This window comes from Phaenicophaeus curvirostris, chromosome 23, assembly GCF_032191515.1.
Source record: "Phaenicophaeus curvirostris isolate KB17595 chromosome 23, BPBGC_Pcur_1.0, whole genome shotgun sequence".
Classification (NCBI taxonomy): domain Eukaryota; kingdom Metazoa; phylum Chordata; class Aves; order Cuculiformes; family Cuculidae; genus Phaenicophaeus; species Phaenicophaeus curvirostris.
Genome location: NC_091414.1, coordinates 3,383,428 through 3,403,580, shown reverse-complemented (window position 1 = coordinate 3,403,580; position 20,153 = coordinate 3,383,428). Strand labels below are relative to the sequence as shown.

Below are 20,153 nucleotides of genomic sequence, written 5' to 3'. Positions count from 1 at the left end.
TCCCCCCCTGCTCCTCACTCCCAAAGGGGTTCCAGGCAGGGATGGGAAGGGTAGAAGCCACCTGGGGAAGTGGAAGCTTCCCAAATCAGACCCAAGGGCAGCTGCAGCCCCAAAAACTACCCCTCCTGCCCCATTCCCTCCTTCCATCACCCCGAGAGCTACTCCAATCCAACAACCCTGGGGCACCAGGTATCCCCTAGGACCAGGTAAGCCCTATTTTTTTTGCAAGGCATAGTGGAAACCGCTGGAAAAAAAATAATTAAAAAAAAATCTCCCCCCTCCAAGGCTTCTACACCTCCAGATGGTCCCCAGGGCTCGGCATCATCTCCACTCCTTCCCTATCAGATAAGAAAAGCGGCACCCAAAATAGCTGGCAGACACCTTTGCTGGGAGACAGCAGCCTAGGGTTAATTCCTCCCATACCTGAGCTGACATTTCAAAGCTATTAATTAATGAGATTCCCACCGTAACCCTAGAAGCGAAGAGGGTGAACCCTCTTCCACCTCTGGGATGCTGCCACCTCTCCTCCCCGAAAACACTGAAAACGACTTTATTATGTAAAAATTGGTAACTTTTATAAAAAGTTTATAAAGCAAATACAAGGCATGATCGCAGAAATTTCACCTTCCTGCACAAAAGGTACAAAACTTTATACTCTAGTATAGAGCTCCACAATACACGAGGCCGTGGCCCCAAAGAGTTTGGTTTATACTCAAGGATGCCCCCCCAAAAAAAAAAAAACCACCCCAAATCACCACCCCCCTCTTCCCCATCCCATTAAAACACCTTTAAAAAAAGGACTCTTTGCTCTATAATCCAAAAATATACAGACAACCGCCTCTTCAGTCTATCATTAAAAGCATCTGGAATTTTAAGGTGGGGGTCCCCGAATCCCGCTGATGCTGCGGTCCAGGGGATTTTGGGGGGGGTTGGGATGCTGGGACCAGCTGCTCCCCCCGCGCTGCCCCGAGCCCGGTGAGGTCGCAGACAACTCGGCGCCACGGAGGAAGCTGCTATTGACCTCCGGCTGATAACGAACCAGGAACCGACACTCGCTGCCTGTTTGCTAATTGGCACCGGGAGGGAAAGAGAGAGGGGGGGGGGGAATGTAGTTAATTAGCGGGGTGGGAAACTCTGGGGATGGGGGGGAGGGGGGGAACAGGGGATTGGGGTGTATGGTAAGAGGAGGGAGTCACAGGGGATGCTGGGGGGGGAGGATTGGGGTAAAATTGGGGGCTGGGGGTGGGAGAAGGGGGATTGGGGCAAGATTGGGGTGTCTGGGGCGGGAGAAGGGGGATTGGGGGGGGTCTGGGGTGGGAGAAGGGGGATTGGGGCAAAATTGGGGTGTCTGGGGTGGGAGAAAAGGGGATTGGGGTGTCTGGGGTGGGAGAAAAGGGGATTGGGGCAAGATTGGGGTGGGAGAAAAGGGGATTGGGGCAAGATTGGGCTGCGAGGAGGATTGGGGTGCGAGGAGGATTGGGGCAAGACTGGGGTGTCTGGGGTGGGAGAAGGGGGAGAATTGAGGCAAGATTGGGGGGTGTCCGGGGTGGGAGAAGGGGGATTGGGGGGTGTCCGGGGTGGGAGAAGGGGGATTGGGGCAAGACTGGGGGGTGTGGGGTGGGAGGAGGAAGAGGATTGGGGTGTCTAGGGTGGGAGAAAGAGGATTGGAGCAAGATTGGGGTGTCTAGGGTGGGAGAAGGAGGACTACTGGGGCAAGTTTGGGGTTCCTGGGGTGGGAGGAGAACTGGGGTGCGTTGGGATAGGGAAAGACTGGGGTACAGTGGGACAGGGAGAAGATTGGGGCGCGGTGGGGGGGGGGGGGAAGGGGGGGACCCGGGGCAGCCCCTCACCTGATGGAGCAGGCGTTAGTGACACAAACTCCTCTCGTCTTTCGAGCAGAGTTCCGAAGCGAGCTCTGCCGCCTGCGGGGAGCGGGGACAAGGGCTCAGGACACCCCGGCAGCGGGTGGTCCCCGTTCTTTCCCCTTCCCCATCGCGCCCAGACCCGAATCCACGGCTGAGGATCACCCCCAGCCCCATACCTGCCCCTCAACAACCCCCGACCCCCCAAACCCAGTATATCTAACATCCCCCACACCTTGGCATCTCCCCTCAACCCATCCACACAGGTCAAGCCCAACAGAACCCCCCAAGCCAGCCCCCCCAGAGCTCCCAAGTCCAACACAGCCTTCCAACCCCACATACCCACAACTCAACGTGCCCCCCAACACATCCACGCACCCCCAAGTCCGACAAATCTCCCTCAACCCAACGTATCCAGGTCGACACCCCCCTATAAAGCCATCAAACCCATCCCACCTCTAACTCAAAGCTGCCTTTACCCCCCCAAACCTATCCCATCTCCAAACCGAAGACCCCCAAAACCCACCAAACCCAACCCATCCCCAACCCAAAGACCCTCCAACCCATCAACCCATCTCCTATCTATCCCAAAGCCCCCTTTACCCCCTCAAACCCATCCCAAAGCTCCCCTTTACCCCCTCAAACCCATCCCAAAGCTCCCCTTTACCAGCTCAAACCCACCCCAAAGCCCCCTTTACCCCCTCAAACCCATCCCAAACACCCCTTAACCCCCTCAAACCCATCCCAAAGCCCCCTTTACCCCCTCAAACCCACCCCAAAGCCCCCCTAAACCCATCAAACCCATCCCATCTCCATCCCAAACCCCCTTTTACCTTAAGGGACAGAAGGGTGGCCTCGGAGGAGGGGTCGCGCCCCTTGGCCCCCTCCTCCAGCACGATCTGGAGGTCGAAGATGTAGTCGATGACGTGTTGGAGGATCTCCACCTGGCTCACCTTGGTGCCCTGCGGGATGCCCGGCACCAGCTCCCTCAGCTTGGAATAACAATCGTTCATGTCGTAGAGCAAATTCATGGGCTCCTCCAGGGCTGGGCTCTTGTTCCTGATGGCCAAGCTCTGCTCGGAGAGGCAGCAAACAGCCTCGTAGCAGCTTCTCACAGACCTCACTGGGCTGATGGCTTTCATGGTTTGGAGGAGGGATGCAGGAATCAAGAAAAAAAAAAAAAAGATGCTGCTTGGATGCTGCGAGAGTTGGGAGACCTCCAAAGAGATGCAAAAATCCTGCAGTGCTCCTAAAACCTACACCACTACTAAAATCTGTAGTAGTGAGCCTTGGAAAGGTTCTACAAAGCCTGGTCCCCCACAAATCCTACACCTCCACCCTCCGAGCTCGCTGCTGCACTGGGGAGAGGGCGGCTCTGTGCTCCCCTTTATATAAGCAGCCCCTAGGGCCCCACCCCTGCATGCAAAAAAAGGCTTCAATCCCACCTCTTTTATTCAAACCACGCTTTAACCCCACCTCTTCCATGCAAATTCATCCTCCCCCCCCCCTTTTTTCCATCTAAATGCAGCCAGGACCCCCCCCCCTTTCCCACCCCCCCAATGACCCTTGGGGTCACCCCCAACCACACAGGTTCCCATCCCCACCCCACAACCCCCCCATCCAACCCCCCCTTAAGCATGAGGACACCCCCTTAAAACCCCTATGGACACCCCAACCCCCCTCAAAAAAAAATCCCCCTCCCCAGTTCCCCTCAATTCCCACTGAATCCTCCTATTTTTAGGATGGGGTCCCCTCCAAACTCCCCCATCCCACCCCCCCACCACCCCCCTATTTTTTTTTTTTTAACAGGGCGATCCCGTAAGGAAATTAGTGCCGCCCTGTTCCTCAATCCGCTTCTCATCTGACCTCCAGACTTTCTGGCGTCAGGAATTATCTTGTGACCAGCAGAAAAAAATTAATTGCGGTAAAACTGAGGTTACGATGGAGAAACCAGATTTAGGTCAGAGCCTGCGAGAGGCCTGGAGTTCCTTTTTTTTTTTTCTTTTTTGGGGGGAAAAAGAAAAAGAAAAAGAAAAAGAAAAAGAAAAAGAAAAAGAAAAAGAAAAAGAAAAAGAAAGATTTAAAGGCAAGGGGGTTATTTCAATAGAAACGAAGACACACACCCCACACCCCCCCCAAAAAAAAAAGAAATTGCTGCTTCAAAAAGTCTGAAATAAGAGATAGATTTGGGGTGAGCGGTGTCCATGGGGGGGGGGTTGGCACATGGAGGAGTTTCTGGGGGGGCTTCTGGTCCCCCAACCCCTCAAATTGTGTTAAAATCAAGGGGTAACACCCACCTTCCATCTCATTTTGGGGGTATTTCTATAGGTTTGGGGGGTATTTCTATAGGTTTGGGGGGGGTCCTTAGGTTTGGGGGGGTATTTCTATAGGTTTGGGGGGTGTTTTCATAGGTTTGGGGGGTATTTCTATAGGTTTGAGGGATATTTTCATAGGTTTGGGGGTATTTCTATAGGTTTGGAGGGTATTTCTATAGGTTTGAGGGATATTTTCATAGGTTTGGGGGTATTTCCATAGGTTTGGGGGGTATTTCTATAGGTTAGGGGGGTGTTTTCCTAGGTTTGGGGGGGTTCCATAGGTTTTGGGGGAAATTCCATAGGTTTTGGTTAGGGAGGGGGATGTTACAGCCAAGGGGGGGGCACCCTGAGCCCCCTCTGGGCCAGGGGGTCCCAGCTCCTGGGGTGCAAAGGGAAAGGGGGGGGGGGCACAAGCACCTGGACCAAATTACGCCTGCCCACAGCAGCAATTTATTCCAGATCTGCCCAAATCCCAGTTCGGAGGCACTGGGGTTTCTTTCCCCCCCTTTGCACCCCCCAAAACCCGGGGGGGGAGCACAGCCACCTCGCCAGCTTCTCCCCCAGCCCAGGAGCCCCTCAACAGCCCCCTAAAACCGCCTTAACTCAACATCCAAACTTTTTTTTTCACTTGTTTTTTTCACTTTTCTCTGCCCCCAATTTTTTTCTTTTCTCCCCCCAATTTTTTTTTCTCCTCCCCAATTTTTTCTTTTCTCTTCCTCAATTTTTTTTCTTTTCTCTTCCCCCAATTTTTGCCTTTTCTCTCCCCCCGCAATTTTTCTCTTTTCTCCCCACAATTTTTTTCTTCTCTCGCCCATTTTTTCTTCTCCCCACATTTTTTTTTCTCCTTCCACAATTTTTTTTCTTTTCTCCTTCCCCAATTTCTTCTTTCCTCCCCTCAATTTTTTTCTTTTCTCCCCCCTTATTCTTTTCCTTTCCCCTTCCCCAATTTTTTTCTTTTCTCTCCCCCCATTTTTTCTTTCCTCCTCCCAATTTTTTCTTTTCTCCCCCATTTTTTTCTTTTCTCCTTCCCCAATTTTTTCTTTCTTCCTCCCAATTTTTTCCTTTTCTCTCCCCATTTTTTTTCTTTTCTCCTCCCCCATTTTATTTTCTCCTTTCCCCCTCATTTTTTTCTTTTTTATCCTCCCCAATATTTCCTTCCTTTCTCCCCCAATCTTTTCCTTTTCTCCCTCTTTTTTTTTTTTATTTTCCTCTTTCCCCCTTTATGAACCCCCTGGGAAACCTTTTTGTGAAGACCCTTTAATTCTCCTTCCCATGTCGGGGAGACCCCCTTCAAACTAGAAAACACAGAATCAGAGAATCACCGGGTTGGAAAAGACCCTCTGGATCATCGAGTCCAACCATTCCCATCAAATACTAAACCACAGAGAGAAAACACAGAGAAAACACAGAGAAAACACATAGAAAACACATAGAAAACACATAGAAAACACATAGAAAACACATAGAAAACACATAAAAACACATAAAAACACACTAGAAGGGGTGTATTTTGTTAAAAAACAGACTATAATTTAATAATAATGATGATATGAGGGATAAAGGGGGGGTTGGAGTCAGGTTTAGGGGGTTAACCCTTTCCTCCCCCCCCCCCCACCAGCCCCCCCCACGCCCCCCCCACCCCCCCCACCCCCAGCCCCCCCAGTTTCCCCTCATGGAGGGAGGTTGTGGGGGGGGGGTGCGGGGCTTTGTTTGCAGGGGGGTTGGTTCCCACAGGCCCCGCTCCCCCCGGCCCAGCTGTGGCCCGGGCCCTCCAGCTGTGTTGATCTAACTCCCGGCCCCAGACAGCCTGGCGCCAGCGGCAGCCATTCACACAGGGATGCGTGGCCAAGGCAACCCTCCTCCAACCCCCCCGCTTCTTCTTTTTCTCCTCCTCCCCCCCCCCTTTCTCTTCTTCCAACCACCCCCCCCCAATCAACGCCTTTCCCACAGCGAGGAATTCCACAGCGGAGCCCGGCTGTGTGGGGAGATGGGAGAGAAACGAGGAGGAGGAGGAGGAGGAGAGGAGGAGGCCGGGCCCAGCCCGGCCTGTGGGGGCTGAGGAGGGTACGGGGGGGGGGGGCATCCTGATTTTGGGGGGGCATGCTCATTTTTTGGGGAGCTATCCCACTTTGTTGAATGCCATCCCACTCTTTTGAATGCCATCTCACTTTTGGGGGGCTATTCCATTTTTGGGGAGCCACCCCATTTTTTTTAATGCCACCCCACTTTTGGGGGGCTATTCCACTTTTGGGAAGCCATCCCATATTTTTAATGCCATCTGACTTTTGGGGAGCCATCCTCATTTTTGGGGAGCCACCCCATTTTTTTAAATGCCACCCCACTTTTGGGGAGCTCTTCCACTTTTGGGGAGCCATCCCATTTTTTTTAATGCCATCCCACTTTTGGGGAGCCATCCTCATTTTTGGGGAGCCACCCCATTTTTTTTAAGGCCACCCCACTTTTGGGGGGCTATTCCACTTTTGGGGAGCCACCCCATTTTTTTTAATGCCACCCCACTTTTGGGGGGCAGCCCACTTTTTTTAATGCCACCCCACTTTTGGGGAGCTATTCCACTTTTGGGGAGCCATCCTATATTTTTAATGCCATCTCATTTTTGGGGAGCCACCCCATTTTTTTTAATGCCACCCCACTTTCCGAGTGCTATTCCACTTTTGGGGAGCCACCCCATTTTTTTTAATGCCACCCCACTTTTGGGGAGCCATCCTCATTTTTGGGGAGCCACCCCATTTTTTTTAATGCCACCCCACTTTTGGGGGGCAGCCCACTTTTTTTAATGCCACCCCACTTTTGGGGAGCTATTCCACTTTTGGGGAGCCATCCTATATTTTTAATGCCATCTCATTTTTGGGGAGCCACCCCATTTTTTTTAATGCCACCCCACTTTCCGAGTGCTATTCCACTTTTGGGGAGCCACCCCATTTTTTTTAATGCCACCCCACTTTTGGGGAGCCATCCTCATTTTTGGGGAGCCACCCCATTTTTTTTAATGCCATCTCACTTTTGGGGGGCTATTCCACTTTTGGGGAGCCACCCCACTTTCCGAGTGCTATTCCACTTTTGGGGAGCCATCCCATATTTTTAATGCCACCCCACTTTTGGGGAGCTATTCCACTTTTGGGGAGCCACCCCCTGTTTTCTTAATGCCACCCCACTTTTGGGGGGCTATTCCACTTTTGGGGAGCCACCCCATTTTTTTTAATGCCACCCCACTTTTGGGGGGCTATTCCACTTTTGGGGAGCCATCCCATTTTTTTTAATGCCACCCCACTTCTGGGGGGCATCCCACTTTTTTTAATGCCATCTCACTTTTGGGGAGCCATCCTCATTTGTGGGGAGCCATCCCATTTTTTTTTAATGCCACCCCACTTTTGGGGGGCAGCCCACTTTTTTTAATGACACCCCACTTTCCGAGTGCTATTCCACTTTTGGGGAGCCATCCCATATTTTTAATGCCATCTCATTTTTGGGGAGCCACCCCATTTTTTTTAATGCCACCACACTTTTGGGGGCCGTCCCACTTTTTTGAATGCCACCCCACTTTTGGGGGGCTATTCCACTTTTGGGGAGCCATCCCATTTTTTTGAATGCCATCCCACTTTTGGGGAGCTCTTCCATTTTTGGGGAGCCACCCCATTTTTTTTAATGCCACCCCACTTTTGGGGAGCTCTTCCAGTTTTGGGGTGCCACCCCATTTTTTTTAATGCCACCCCACTTCTGGGGAGCTTTTCCACTTTTGGGAAGCCACCCCATTTTTTTTAATACCACCCCACTTTTGGGGGGCATCCCACTTTTTTGAATGCCATCTCACTTTTGGGGAGCCATCCTCATTTTTGGGGAGCCACCCCATTTTTTTAAATGCCATCTCACTTTTGGGGAGCTAATCTGCTTTTGGGAGCCATACTCATTTTTGGGGAGCCATCCCATTTTTGGGGAGACACCCCATTTTTTTGAATGCCATCTCACTTTTGGGAAGCTATTCCACTTTTGGGGAGCCATCCTATCTTTTGAACGCCCCCCCACTTTTAGGGAGCCATCCCATTTTTTCAATGCCATCCCATCTTTGGGGGGGGGGCCATCCCGCTTTTGGGGTGTCATCCCACTTTTAGGGAGCCATCCAATTTTTTAAATGCCATCCCACTTTTGGGGAGCTATTCCACTTTTAGGGGCACCACCCTACTTTTGAGGTGCCATCCCATTTTCAGGGTGCCCCTCCACTTTTGGAGTGCCATCCCGCTTTTGGGGTACGGTTCCACTTTTGGAGTGTTTGTTTTGGGGTGTCACCTGCTTTTGGGGGGCCATCCCCATTGTGGGGTGTCCTCACTCTTTTAGGGGAGGGAAAAAGCAGATTTCTTAGCACGGAGGAGGAAAAAGCGGGGAGGAAGGGAGCGTGAATGCGCAAATGCTCCGGAGCGCGATGATTTCACGGTGAAAAGGGCCCACACTGGGTGTTTTATTAAAAAGAAAAATAAAGGAGAAGGAGGAGCTGGAGCTTGGGGTTCACCTGGCTTGGTGAGACCCCCCCAAAACCCCAAGGGGGGGATGTGGCTGTGTCCGTCTGTCCATTCCCCCATACAGCTTGACCATCGCTCCCCACAACCTTTCCCCTTTTCCCGGGATGGATCATAAATCCCGTGCGATTCGCCTCCCCGCTGCAAACATCTCCAGAGATCCCCATGCGCTCGGAGAGGGGGGGGTCACCACCAGCTGCCCCCCACCCCCCTCAAAAAAAAAAAATTAAAAAAAAAAAAAAATCCACCCCTTGGGCTTGGGTTTGATCTTTTTTTTTTTCTTTTCCTTAAATAAATTGGTACAGGTGGCAGGATGTGAAGGACATAAAGCGGGGTGGAAAAAAAGCCGGATTCAGCGCGGCTGCCGCCTGCGAGCGTGGGGGTCCCGGTGTTCCCCTGGGGGGGATAGTGGGTTTTTTCTTTATTTTTTAGGGGGGAATTTCTTGTGTTTTGGAAGGCCGAGGCTGCCTGGAAGGGTTGGCTGCGGGAAAAGGCTTTGGACGGGAGAAGAAGAGGAATGGAGACGTGGCAGAGCGCCCGAGGCAGCTACAAAGCGAAGAGCTCTTCCCCTTGGGGAGTCATCTGGATTCGCTTTTGGGCTAAGGCTGGGGTGTCAATCCCATCTCCCTGGGGTTTGCTGAGCCCTTGGGGATCCTTTGGGTCACAGGGAAGCTGGGGGAACCCACTTGGCTCAGCAAAACGTGGGAGCACGCGCTCAAAGTGCTTTAACTCATGGATTTTTGGAGATGCTTTGAGCCAACCCCCCTCCCCAAGGCTGGGCACCCACCCGGCACGACGTGGCTGGGATCCAAGCGAGTTTCGGTGCCGGAGAAGGAATCCAGATGGATTTCCAAAAGGAAAATGGGATTCTGGCTGCTTAACCCAGCTCGGAAATCTCCTTCCCACCTCGTCCTGGCGCCGCGCGGTGAGGGTTGGGAACCGCGTTCCTCCCAAGGGTGACGGCTCTTCCAGTTTGTGCCAGGGCCAAGCGTTCCCAGATGGACACCGGGTTTGGGATGGGCATCGCGGCCCCGTAGAGGACGTGCCAAAAGGTCTCGGCAAACCCAGCCTCCCCTGGGGTCTTGTGGCCACTGTGACCTGGGCTATGAAGTCCTAGATTTGGGATAAATTTGGTTTATAAATTGGAGCCACTAAATTTGGGTGGATGCACAGAATTAATAGGTTGGAAACGATCTAGATCATCGAGTCCAACCTTTCCTATCAACCGCTAAACCCTGTCCCAGCGCACCCAGGAAGGAGCCTGGCCCCAGACTCGCCCCGTGCCTCAGTTTCCCCTTCACTCGCTGGAAGGATCAGGGAGCACTGGTGGCTCCGTGGGTGGAGAAGGACGTGCAGGGACATGGGGGGGGGAACTATGTGGGATCAAGGAGCATCATGGCACCCAAAAAGAGGCAGCAAGCTCCCCCCCTCCCCAAGTCCCTGTCGCTAGGAGACTGGATCCAACCCTGGGGAATGTGCAGCTGTTTGTGCAGGGGATTAGCCCCAGGGACCCCCCCTGTGCCCCCGGGCCCGAGGCAGGGACTGAGCATCCGACCCTGGAGCTGCTCAGAGGGAGCCTCCCCGCTGGTTATCATTAGGGGCCAGAGTGAACGCAGAGCCAGAGTGAACGCAGGGAGAGGCTTTACTTTGTCCTGGAGCGCCCAGGGGAGGGACAGGAGCCCACAAATCCCTCTGGAGGGGTCCCACGACCCCAGTCTCATCCAGCTGTAGGCAGCAGCCGTGCCTCAGTTTCCCCAGACCCCTTCTTTTCCCACCTCTGCCCTCGCAGCACCAGCAGGGCCGGAGGAAACTGCTGCTTCCTCCAGGGAAGCGAAGCCGCTTCTCCAGGGCACCCCCAGCCCCTGCTTGGGGGAGAGGCTGGGATACTGGGAGAGCATCCCCAGATTGGGGATGGGGGGGGACAAGGGGATAGCAGAGGGGGGTCCCGCAAGCTCGGGGGGGGTCAGGCAGGCAGCAGCCGTGGTTCCCAGCACCGGGATTCCCTGCAGCTGCTTCCTGCCTCCCTATCTCACGGGCACATCTGGGGGAGCCGGGAGCAGCCGCCCCCCCCAGTGCTTCCTGTGCCCCCCCCCAGCTCCCAGCCTGGGTTCTCACGCCCTCCCCTCAAGGCCGGACAGAAACCCCCCACTTCCCCCTTACACCCCACCCCAAGCAGCCCCCCCAATCCCATCTGCACCCCCAACCCCCCCCTTTGGGGGTATCTTCAGTGGTTGGGGGGGGGGCTGGAGCATCGCATCCCCTGTTGCCTCAACCACACTGAGTGTGGGGTAAGGATGGTTTGTGCCACGCGACCCCCACCCACAACAAGGTGGGGGGGGGGGCTGCAGGCACCTTGGGGTGCTGCGCCTGTGCCAGGGGGGCACACACAGTTTGGTGCTCAGCACCCCCCCACCCTTGCATCCATCATTTCCCCTGCAAAAGGATGATGATGATGAGACTGGGGGGACGAAGAGGCTGCCCCACCTTCTCCCTCCACCCCTTTTATCCCCCCTCGTTTCATCCATCATTTCCCCTGTAAAAGGAGGAAAATGATGATGATGATGATGATGATGATGATGATGATGATGATGGGGGGGGGGGGGGGGATGAAAAGGCTGACCCCACTTCTCCTTCCACCCCTTCTATCCCCTCCATTGCATCCATCATTTCCCCTGTAAAAAGATGATGATGATGATGATGATGATGAGACTGGGGGGATAAAGAAGCTGCCCTCCCTTCTCCTTCCACCCCTTTCACCACTCCCCCCATTGCATCCGTTATCTCCCCTGCAAAAGGATGATGATGATGATGATGATGGGGCTGGGGGGATGAAGAAGCTGCCCCCCCTTCATCCTCCACCCCTTCTACCTCCCCCCTTGCATCCATCCTTTCCCCTGTAAAAGGAGGAGGACGAGGATGATGGGGCTGGGGGGATGAAGAAGCTGCTCCCTCATTGCATCCATCGACCCCTTTTATCCCCCCCTTGCATCCATCATTTCCCCTTGTATAAAGGATGATGATGATGATGATGATGATGATGAGACTGGGGGGATGAAGAAGCTGCCCCCCTCCCTTCACCCTCCACCCCTTCTACCTCCCCCCTTGCATCCATCATTTCCCCTGTAAGAGGAGGAGGAGGATGATGGGGCTGGGGGGATGAAGAGGCTGCAGGTGCGAGCATCCCTACTCGCTGTGGCAGCTGTGGGGACACTGGTGACTCAGAGCAGCTCGGGCCCCGCTGCCACCACCAAGGTGACAAGCGAGGCACCTCCTGCCTCCCACGATATCCTCCCGGGGACGGGGTGCGGTGGCGGGGGGGGGGGGGGCACAGCCAGCACTGCCTTCCCCCCCCGCCCCCTAAAAAGTGGGGTACCCCACCCCCAGGCTGGTTCAGAGAAGGGAAACTGAGGCATGGGGCAGGAGCACCCAGCCTGGGTTTCATGGGGGTGGGCAGCTCCAGGAGGGGTTTTGCTGTTCTCTCTCTTCACCCCCTCAAGTTCTTCCCTTTCTCAGCCCCCCAAATTCCTCCCCCTCCAGGATGTGGCTTTGCCAGGCTGCCTGTTCCGCCCAGAGAGACCGTTACAACTCATCACACCCCACGCTGCCCAGCCCCAACACCCCCCCCAAAAAAAAACCAACCCAAAAACCTGACACCCCCCCCCAGCACCCTAAAACCCCCAGATCCTCCCCAAAACAAGCCCCCAAACCCATCACCCCTGGCACAGCCGGAAAGCCACGTCCTATGGCATCGCACTGAACCACGGAAAAAAATGTAGGGGGGCGAGGGAAGATGCTTTATCTCGGCCCCCATCGGCCTCTAATAAGGCAGCTTTATTTTTAGCGAAGGTGAAAGCCAGAGCAACCAGCTCAAGAGCTTTTTTTTTCCACTCGCATCTGCATTTGTACAATTTGGGTTTCCTGTCGTGGTTTCGGCGCTTTTCAAACCTGCCTGAATTGTTATTTTGTTCGCTGGGTGAAGAGCCCTCGCCGATATCTGCCCCGGGTATAAATAACGCCCGAGCATCCCCTCCCCGACCTCCTCTCGCTCATCCGGCCCCCGCAAACCCCACCGTCTCGCTTTCTCGGAATGGGAGCGGAGCATCCCCACAGAATTCGGATGTCGCTGGAGGTTTGGGGCTGGACCGCATCTTTCCAGCCCCGGAGTGGGGAAGCAGCCGCTTTTCAGACCCTGAGTGGGGAAACTGAGGCAGGGCAGGGTCGGCAGTGGGGTTTGGAGATACATTATCCCAAAGGACACCTCCCTGCGCTTCCCCAGACTTAACCCTCTCTCATGGAATCATTGAGGTTGGAAAAGATCTCAAAGCTCATCGAGTCCAACCATCACCCCAACCCAACCACGGCCTGAAGTGCAGCATCTCTGAGCTTTTTGAACCCCTCCAGGGATGGAGACTCCACCACTGCCCTGGGCAGCCTCTTCCAGGGCTTCACCACTCTTCCAGCGAGGAAATCTTTCCCAATATCCAATCTCACCCTCTCCTGGTCCAGCCTGATGCCATTTCCTCTCGCCCCATCACCTCTATCTCCTGCTCCATCCTCTGACTCCAGCACCCCAGCATGTATAGAGGGGGAAAAAAACAACTCCAAAATCATCCCATCGCAACCATATCCCCCCAAGAAACCCCACCACGTCCCTCAGGATGAGGAGGGTGAGGCTGAAGGCCATGGTCGCCCATCCTCGCCCCTGTCCCCAGCTTTCGCTCTCCTCTAACCCCTTCTTCAAAGCAGCAGCTGTGGGGCCAGGTGCCGGAAGCCGACCTGCGCTCGCTTTTCTCACTGCTTTTATTTATTTCTTTCACTCTCCATTGACCCGGAGAACTTCACTTTCTACAAAAACCATCCCCGCGTCCCCCTCTCTCCTCACCCCAGGGTTTGGGGATGAGCCCCACGCTGGGCTCATCTCACGCCTTGGGGACACCAGCACGTGGAGGCATCATCCACGCATCCATTCCTGGGGTTGAGGAGACACCCAGCATCTGTCTCAGATGCCACTGGTGGCTGAGGTGGGTCAGGATGGGGCACCTGCCGCCCCACAACCCCCCTGAATGCTGCTTCTCCACTTTCACTCACCCTTGAAAATGGTTTTTGGTTTTTTTTCAACATGGGGTTCAGCTTTAGTTTCATTTCTCGCCAGCCTTTTGGCTTTGAATCCACCAAACTGAGCCCCAAACCCACCAGACTCAGCCCCGAACCCACCTGAGCACGAGGGGTGCTGGAGACCCCAAGACAGGGACCATCTCAACCTGGAGGGACACGACATCGTGACAGCCCCAAAACATCCCTTGAGGGATGGTTTCCAGGCACGGATCCTCCAGGGAATGTCAAAGTGTCCCAGCCCAGGACCCCCCAGCTTGGGGCTGGGGGTGACTTCATGACCTTCCCCCGGAGAGGACCCCAAGCCAAAGCGACCCAAGGGGCAGGAGGAGGTAGAACAGGTGAGCTGCAGGTGTGCTCACCACCTGGAGGGGCAGGGGGGGCTCTGGGTCACCCCCGCAAAGGGACACAGTGGCCCAGGTGGCCAAGAAGGCCAATGGCATCTTGGCTTGGAGCAGAAACGGCGTGGCCAGCAGGGCCAGGGAGGTTCTTCTCCCTCTGGACTCGGCACTGGGGAGACCGCTCCTCGAATCCTGTGTTCAGTTCTGGGCCCCTCACCACAAGAAGGATGTTGAGGCTCTGGAGCGAGTCCAGAGAAGAGCAACGAAGCTGGGGAAGGGGCTGGAGAACAAGAGGAGCGGCTGAGAGAGCTGGGGGTGTTTAGCCTGGAGAAGAGGAGGCTGAGGGGAGACCTCATTGCTCTCTCCGACTCCCTGAAAGGAGGTTGTGGAGAGGAGGGAGCTGGGCTCTTCTCCCAAGGGACAGGGGACAGGACGAGAGGGAATGGCCTCAAGCTCCACCAGGGGAGGGTCAGGCTGGAAAAAATATGTCACAGAAAGGGTCATTGGGCAGTGGCAGAGGCTGCCCAGGGAGGGGGTTGAGTCCCCTTCCCTGGAGGGGTTTAAGGGACGGGTGGACGAGGTGCTGAGGGACATGGGTTAGTGATTGATGGGAATGGTTGCACTCGATGATCCGGTGGGTCCTTCCCAGCCCGGTGATTCCATGGGTCTCTGCCCCTACCGTAAGTACCGTTGGTACCGTAAGTGCCGTATAGGCGCGCACTCTGTCTGCCGCTGTTCCGCCCCCCGCCACCGGCGCGGAGCGGCGCTGCCCCCTGGCGGCGAAGAGCGGGACTGCAGCCCCCGCGCCCCATAGACAGGGGACAGGGACCCCACTGACCCATAGACAGGGGGACAGGGACCCCACTGACCCATAGAGAGGGGGACAAGGACCCCACTGACCCATAGAGAGGGGGACAAGGACCCCACTGACCCATAGACAGGGGGACAGGGAACCCGCTGACCCATAGACAGGGGGACAAGGACCCCGCTGACCCATAGATAGGGGGACAGAGGCAGCACAGCCCCCCAGACACAGCCCCCCCAGCCCTCCAGCCCCACAGACCCCGACCCCCCAACCCATCCCTGCCTCTTGCCCCACGCTCCCCGCTGCCCCTCAGCCCCAGACACACCGTGGGGCAGGGCAGGACACGGCTTTAATCCCGCTGCGGAGACAGGGAGCGTGGGAGCCGTGACCTGTGGGGCTGGCTGTGACCTGTGGGGTTCTCTGCATCCTGTGGGGCTGGCCGTGATGTGGGGGGCTGCCATGCTGGGGTGGGGGGCTCTCAGTACCCTGTGGGGCTGGCTGTGATGTGTGGGGCCCTCTCTATCCTGTGGGGCTGGCCATAACGTATGGGACTGGCTGTGACCTGTGGGGCTGGCCGTGACCTGTGGGGACCTCGATATCCTATGGGGCTGGCCATAATCTGTGGGGCTGGCCGTGATGTGTGGGGCTCTCTGTATCCTGTGGGGTTGACCATAATCTGTGGGGCTGGCTGTGATGTGTGGGGCCCTCTATAACCTGTGGGGCTGGCCGTGATGTGTGGGGCTGGCTGTGACCTGTGGGGACCTCAGTATCCTGTGGGGCTGGCCATAATCTGTGGGTCTGGCCATGATGTGTGGGGCTGGCTGTGACCTGTGGGTCTGGCCATGATGTGTGGGGCTCTCTGTACCCTGTGGGCCTGACCATGACCTGTGGGGCTGGCCCCCGTGCCCACCCCGCTGGCAGCAGGGGGGCCCGTGGGCCCCTCAGGGGTCTGGGGGGCAGGTGACCCCCTGGAGGCCGCAGGAGCCCCCGGGCACCTTGTGCAGGTGCTGCTGGTGCTGCTCCTCGGCGTAGTAGAAGTCCCGGGCCGGCTCGATGGAGGTGGTGGTGTCCCCCCGCTGCCGCTCCCGCAGCTCCTACGACAACCCCATGGTTTGGGGGGGGACCCTGGCTGCACCCCCGTCCCGCTGCCCCACGGCACGGCCAGGATGGGGCCTTGCCCCACGTCCTTCGGGCTGGAGGAGGCGACTGTGGCCCCAGACAGGGCCTGGTGTCCCCAAGGGGGGTGTCTTGGTGTCCCCAGAGGGTCTTGGGGTACCCAGAGGGTTGCTCGTGTCCCCAGGAGGGTTCTGGTGTGCCCAAGGTGATGCCACCACCCCTAGAAGGTCCGAGTGTCCCCAGGAGGTTCCTGGTGTCCTCAGGGGGGTGCCAGCATCCTTAAGAGGTCCCAGCATGCCCAGGGGGGCCCTAGTGTCCCCAGGGGGTTCTTGGTGTCCCCAAGGTGATGCCAGCACCCCTAGGAGGTCCCAATGTCCTCAGAGGGGTCCTGGAGGACTGCCAGCATCCCTAGGAGGTCCCAGTGTCCTCAAGAGTTTCCTGGTGTCCCCAAGGTGACGCCAGCACCCCTGGAAGTTCCAATGTCCCCAGGGGGTTCTTGGTGTTCCCAGGAGGGTGCCAGCACCCCTAGAAGGTCCCAGTGTGCCCAGCGGGGTGCCCGCACCCCTAGGATCTCCCAGTGTCCCCAAGAGGGACGTGGTGTCCCCAAGGTGATGCCAGCACCCCTAGTAGGTCCCACTGTCCCCAGGGGGGTGCCAGCATCGCCAGGAGCGTTTCAGTGTCCCCACAGGGGTGTCAGTGTCCTTAGTGGAGTCCCAATGTCCCCACGGGTCTCCCAATGTCCCCAAGAGGGTCCCAGTGTCCCCAGGAGGGTCCCAGTGTCCCCGCTTACCCTCTGGTACTCCTCCCTGCTGCGGAGAGCTGCTGCCTGCTGCGAGGGGCCCTGCGTGTAGATGACGGAGCGGTACTGGGTGCCCACGTCCTCCTGCTGCCGCATGCCTGGGGGAGCAGAGCCCGGGGGGGGCGCGGTTACGGGCACCCCCAGAGCCACCTGCACCCACAGGGGGCGAGATGGGGAAACTGAGGCACAGCGGGGTGCAGTGCAGAGCTGGCTGTGGAGGGGGGTGTCCCGCTAAAGGGGGATGGAGATGCCAAGGACCCCCCTCCCCACAAAGTTGGGACCAGTTTGGGGTTAACCTGCCCCCACCCAGGTTCTGGGGTGTCAACTGGGACCCCGGAGGGCTCATCCCTACCTTGTGTGGGGTCATGGTTCTCCCAGAAGGCTTTGAGGAGCTCCTCGTAGCTGATCTGCTGGGGGTCGAAGACAACCCTCACCACCTCGGCGTGTCCCGTCAGCCCTGCCGAGAGAACCCTGCAGCCCCTCACCGTGGCCTCCTGCCCCTCAACCTCCCCTCCCGCTGCCCTGGGCTTGTGCGGGGAGACCTGGAGCTGAGATCTGGCTGATTCGTGACGCTTGTGCAAAGCAGGAGAAGCAGCAGGGCTGGAGGGAAGGAGCTGGGGATGAAGAGGCTGCAGCCTCCGTGCTCCCCCAGGACCCCCGAGCTCCTCCAGGACCCCCAAGCTCCCCATCCTGGTGGGGGTGGGACACCTTCACCCCCCAAACTGGGATCAATTCCCAGCCAGAGGGAGCAGCTGGGATAAGATTTCCTGCAGACAGTTAATCCTCCACAAAAAGCCTCTCCAGCTTAGCTGGGCAGGTGTCTGGGGGGCTTGGGGGGCTCAGCATCCCACGGGTGCTGGAGAACATCCCATGAGACCCCTCCCAACCAGGGCAAGGCATGGGGTGGGGTGGATTTTGGGGGGTTGCATGGAACAAGAAGCCTCACAAATACCTGTGCGCACTTCTTCATAGGTGGGGTTGGGGGTGAAGCCTCCCGCGTAGCCCACCTGGGTGGAGAAGACCCCCGGCATCTCCCAGAAGAGCCGCTCCGCGCCCCAGAAACACCCCATGCCTGCAAGGGGAGGACAAGGAGGGAGCAGGGGGCTGCCTGCCCTCGCTCAGGGCAGAGGGGAGCTAGGCTGAGAGGGGGTCACTCGTGCTCCCAGGACACCCCCCTCCTCTTTTTTCCTAACAGCAGGGGAAATCCTTACCGAAAATCGCCGTCTGCATCTCCGCGGGGAAGGGTGGGAGCGTGGGGTTCCCGTTGACGGCGTGGGTGGCTGCAGGGGAGGCACGGGGTCAGGACCCCCATCCCATCCCATCCCATCCCACAGCTGTCTCTACCCCAAAGTATCTCCCCCCAAAATAAAAAACCCAAAAACCTGAGTGCTAACAAGGGTGCTGGGGGGGTCTGCAGGTGCCACCCCTCCCTGTCCCCAGTGCCCATACTGGTACCAGACACCGGCATCCTCTGAGTTCTGCCTGGCAGAGCCTCGGTGGGGCTGGGGAGCTCACCAGCACCCAGCATGGCCCCCCAGAGATGGGGTCTTTGTCCCAGAGCCGTGGGGACAGGGTGCTCGGTCCACCTGGGGCAGGACGGGGTGACGGACCCCGACCAGGGATGGAGAGCACGGGATGAGCAGAGTCCTGGTGCCTCCAGCCACTCCGTCAATCGTTAACGCTCACCAGGTGCCCAAGGTCACTCTGAGATAGATCCAATCTGGACAAGGTCCCTCCCAGCCCCGTGGTTCCAGACCCCCACAGCCATTCTGGTCCCCAGGCAGCACATGGGGTTGAGGAGGTTTTGGGGTGGGGGTCCCAGCCCGTCATCTCCACCCAGCGATGCCCAAAGGATCCTCACCAGGGCAGGGCAGAGCCTGATCTGGACACCCCTCTCGGAGAACCACACTGCCTGCACCCTTGGGTTGTGGGGTGCATGAGGACCTCCCACCCGCACTGTGAAGAATCATCCCCAAACCCGCTGCCCCCATGAAGAACCATCCCCAAACCCACTGGGTTTAACCTCAGCCTGAGTCTACCTTGAAAAGAAGCCCCCCCATAACCAGCAATTCTCCAGGAACCACCTTTGGCAGGTGGCGTCTCGGTCCCTGTGGACCTTCAGTAGATCCCTCTGTCCCCCCAGATCCCATCCCACCACATCCACTCGTTCCTCTCTCATCCTACCCCATCTTTTCCATCCTATCCTTTCCTCCCCTCTCACCCTGTCCCATCTCCGTGGGTTTACGTAGGAACGATGTCAGGGTTGAAGGCGCTGCAGAACAAACCCTGCAGAAAATACAAGCATCAGAAGTGTCACGTCCCAGCAATTCACCTGTTTTACCTTAGAAGAAGGGAGGAAAAAAGAAGAAAATTAGTATTTTGGCTCTAAACAAGGGGGAATTTAAGCAGAAGCAGCTGGTGGCATTGGCACGGGGCCACCCCAGGTTAGAGCAGACAGACAGGACCTGTAGATAATCGGTTTTCATATGTTAGAATAACTGCAGGTACCTCTGAAGCACTGGGGCTTTCACAGCGCATCTTCTTCTTCCTCCCACGTTGCTGAAGACTCGGAAGTGGGAGCAGGCTGGGTCTGACCAAAACTGAGCAAGCAAACACCTGCCAGGCATGGCAAAACAACCCTCCCACCGGCTTTTCATTTATGACTCAATTAAGATTCTCTCAAAAGACAAATTGTTTAATTTGAACCTTTAATCACGTCGAGCTTTCTGCCATTATTTCCTCCTGCTCAGCAAACAGCAGGGGCTTTGCGCTCCCTCTGACAACACAGCAAGGAATCTGAGTTTGGGGCAGCTCAGAGGCCAAAGTCATCCAAGAATTAAAAGGACAGAAATTCTTAGGGAGAAAACAAGTTAAATATGTCAATAAAATGTAAATGGCCCCAGACACCCACCCAAACCACCCCCAGGTCCTCACCCGACATGGCCCAAGATGTTTGGAGCTGGGGCGTGTGTGTTTGTTTGCTTTTTAGAAGAGAGAATGAGTCCAGATTAAAAACCCAGCGGACTTTTGGGAGCAAGTAGTTGCTGCTCGGCACCGTGTGGGATCAGGGCACGGGGAAAGCAGCACTCACCAGCCCGATGTGCCACTCGGGGTGAGGAAAGCGGAGCCCTGTGCTCCAAGGTGTTTCTCCATGCGATTCACTAATTGAGATAATTTCATTAAAACACAGATCTCCTGGACGACAACCATTAAAGCAACGCTACTGCTCAGGCAGCAGATTCCTTTGTGGATTTTTTATTCCCTCTGAACTGCC

At 56.4% G+C, this 20,153-nt stretch overlaps 2 protein-coding genes across 4 annotated transcripts; both read right to left on the bottom strand.

Annotated features, from left to right (window-relative positions):
* Nucleotides 1–549: 549 nt before the first annotated feature.
* ID3 (inhibitor of DNA binding 3) lies at nucleotides 550–3,210 on the bottom strand. Its single transcript, XM_069875310.1, has 3 exons — nucleotides 2,696–3,210; nucleotides 1,851–1,922; nucleotides 550–1,066 (listed from the first exon to the last, which is right to left on the bottom strand). The coding sequence occupies exons 1-2, from the start codon at nucleotides 3,002–3,004 to the stop codon at nucleotides 1,866–1,868; spliced, it is 366 nt and encodes a 121-aa protein (XP_069731411.1). The 5' UTR covers nucleotides 3,005–3,210; the 3' UTR covers nucleotides 550–1,066; nucleotides 1,851–1,865.
* A 12,656-nt stretch (nucleotides 3,211–15,866) lies between these two features.
* Nucleotides 15,867–18,492, bottom strand: LOC138730221 (peptide methionine sulfoxide reductase MsrA 1-like). 3 transcript variants are annotated; one of them, XM_069875179.1, is made up of 6 exons: nucleotides 18,335–18,492; nucleotides 18,091–18,159; nucleotides 17,832–17,951; nucleotides 17,232–17,336; nucleotides 16,871–16,977; nucleotides 15,867–16,058 (listed from the first exon to the last, which is right to left on the bottom strand). In XM_069875179.1, exons 1-6 carry the CDS (start codon nucleotides 18,405–18,407, stop codon nucleotides 15,906–15,908), a joined length of 627 nt encoding a protein of 208 aa, XP_069731280.1. In that variant the 5' UTR covers nucleotides 18,408–18,492; the 3' UTR covers nucleotides 15,867–15,905. The 3 variants fall into 3 exon arrangements, with proteins under 3 accessions (XP_069731280.1, XP_069731282.1, XP_069731283.1); XM_069875181.1 differs by lacking the exon at nucleotides 18,091–18,159 and having other exon boundaries at nucleotides 18,329–18,492; XM_069875182.1 differs by lacking the exon at nucleotides 18,091–18,159.
* Nucleotides 18,493–20,153: the final 1,661 nt, after the last annotated feature.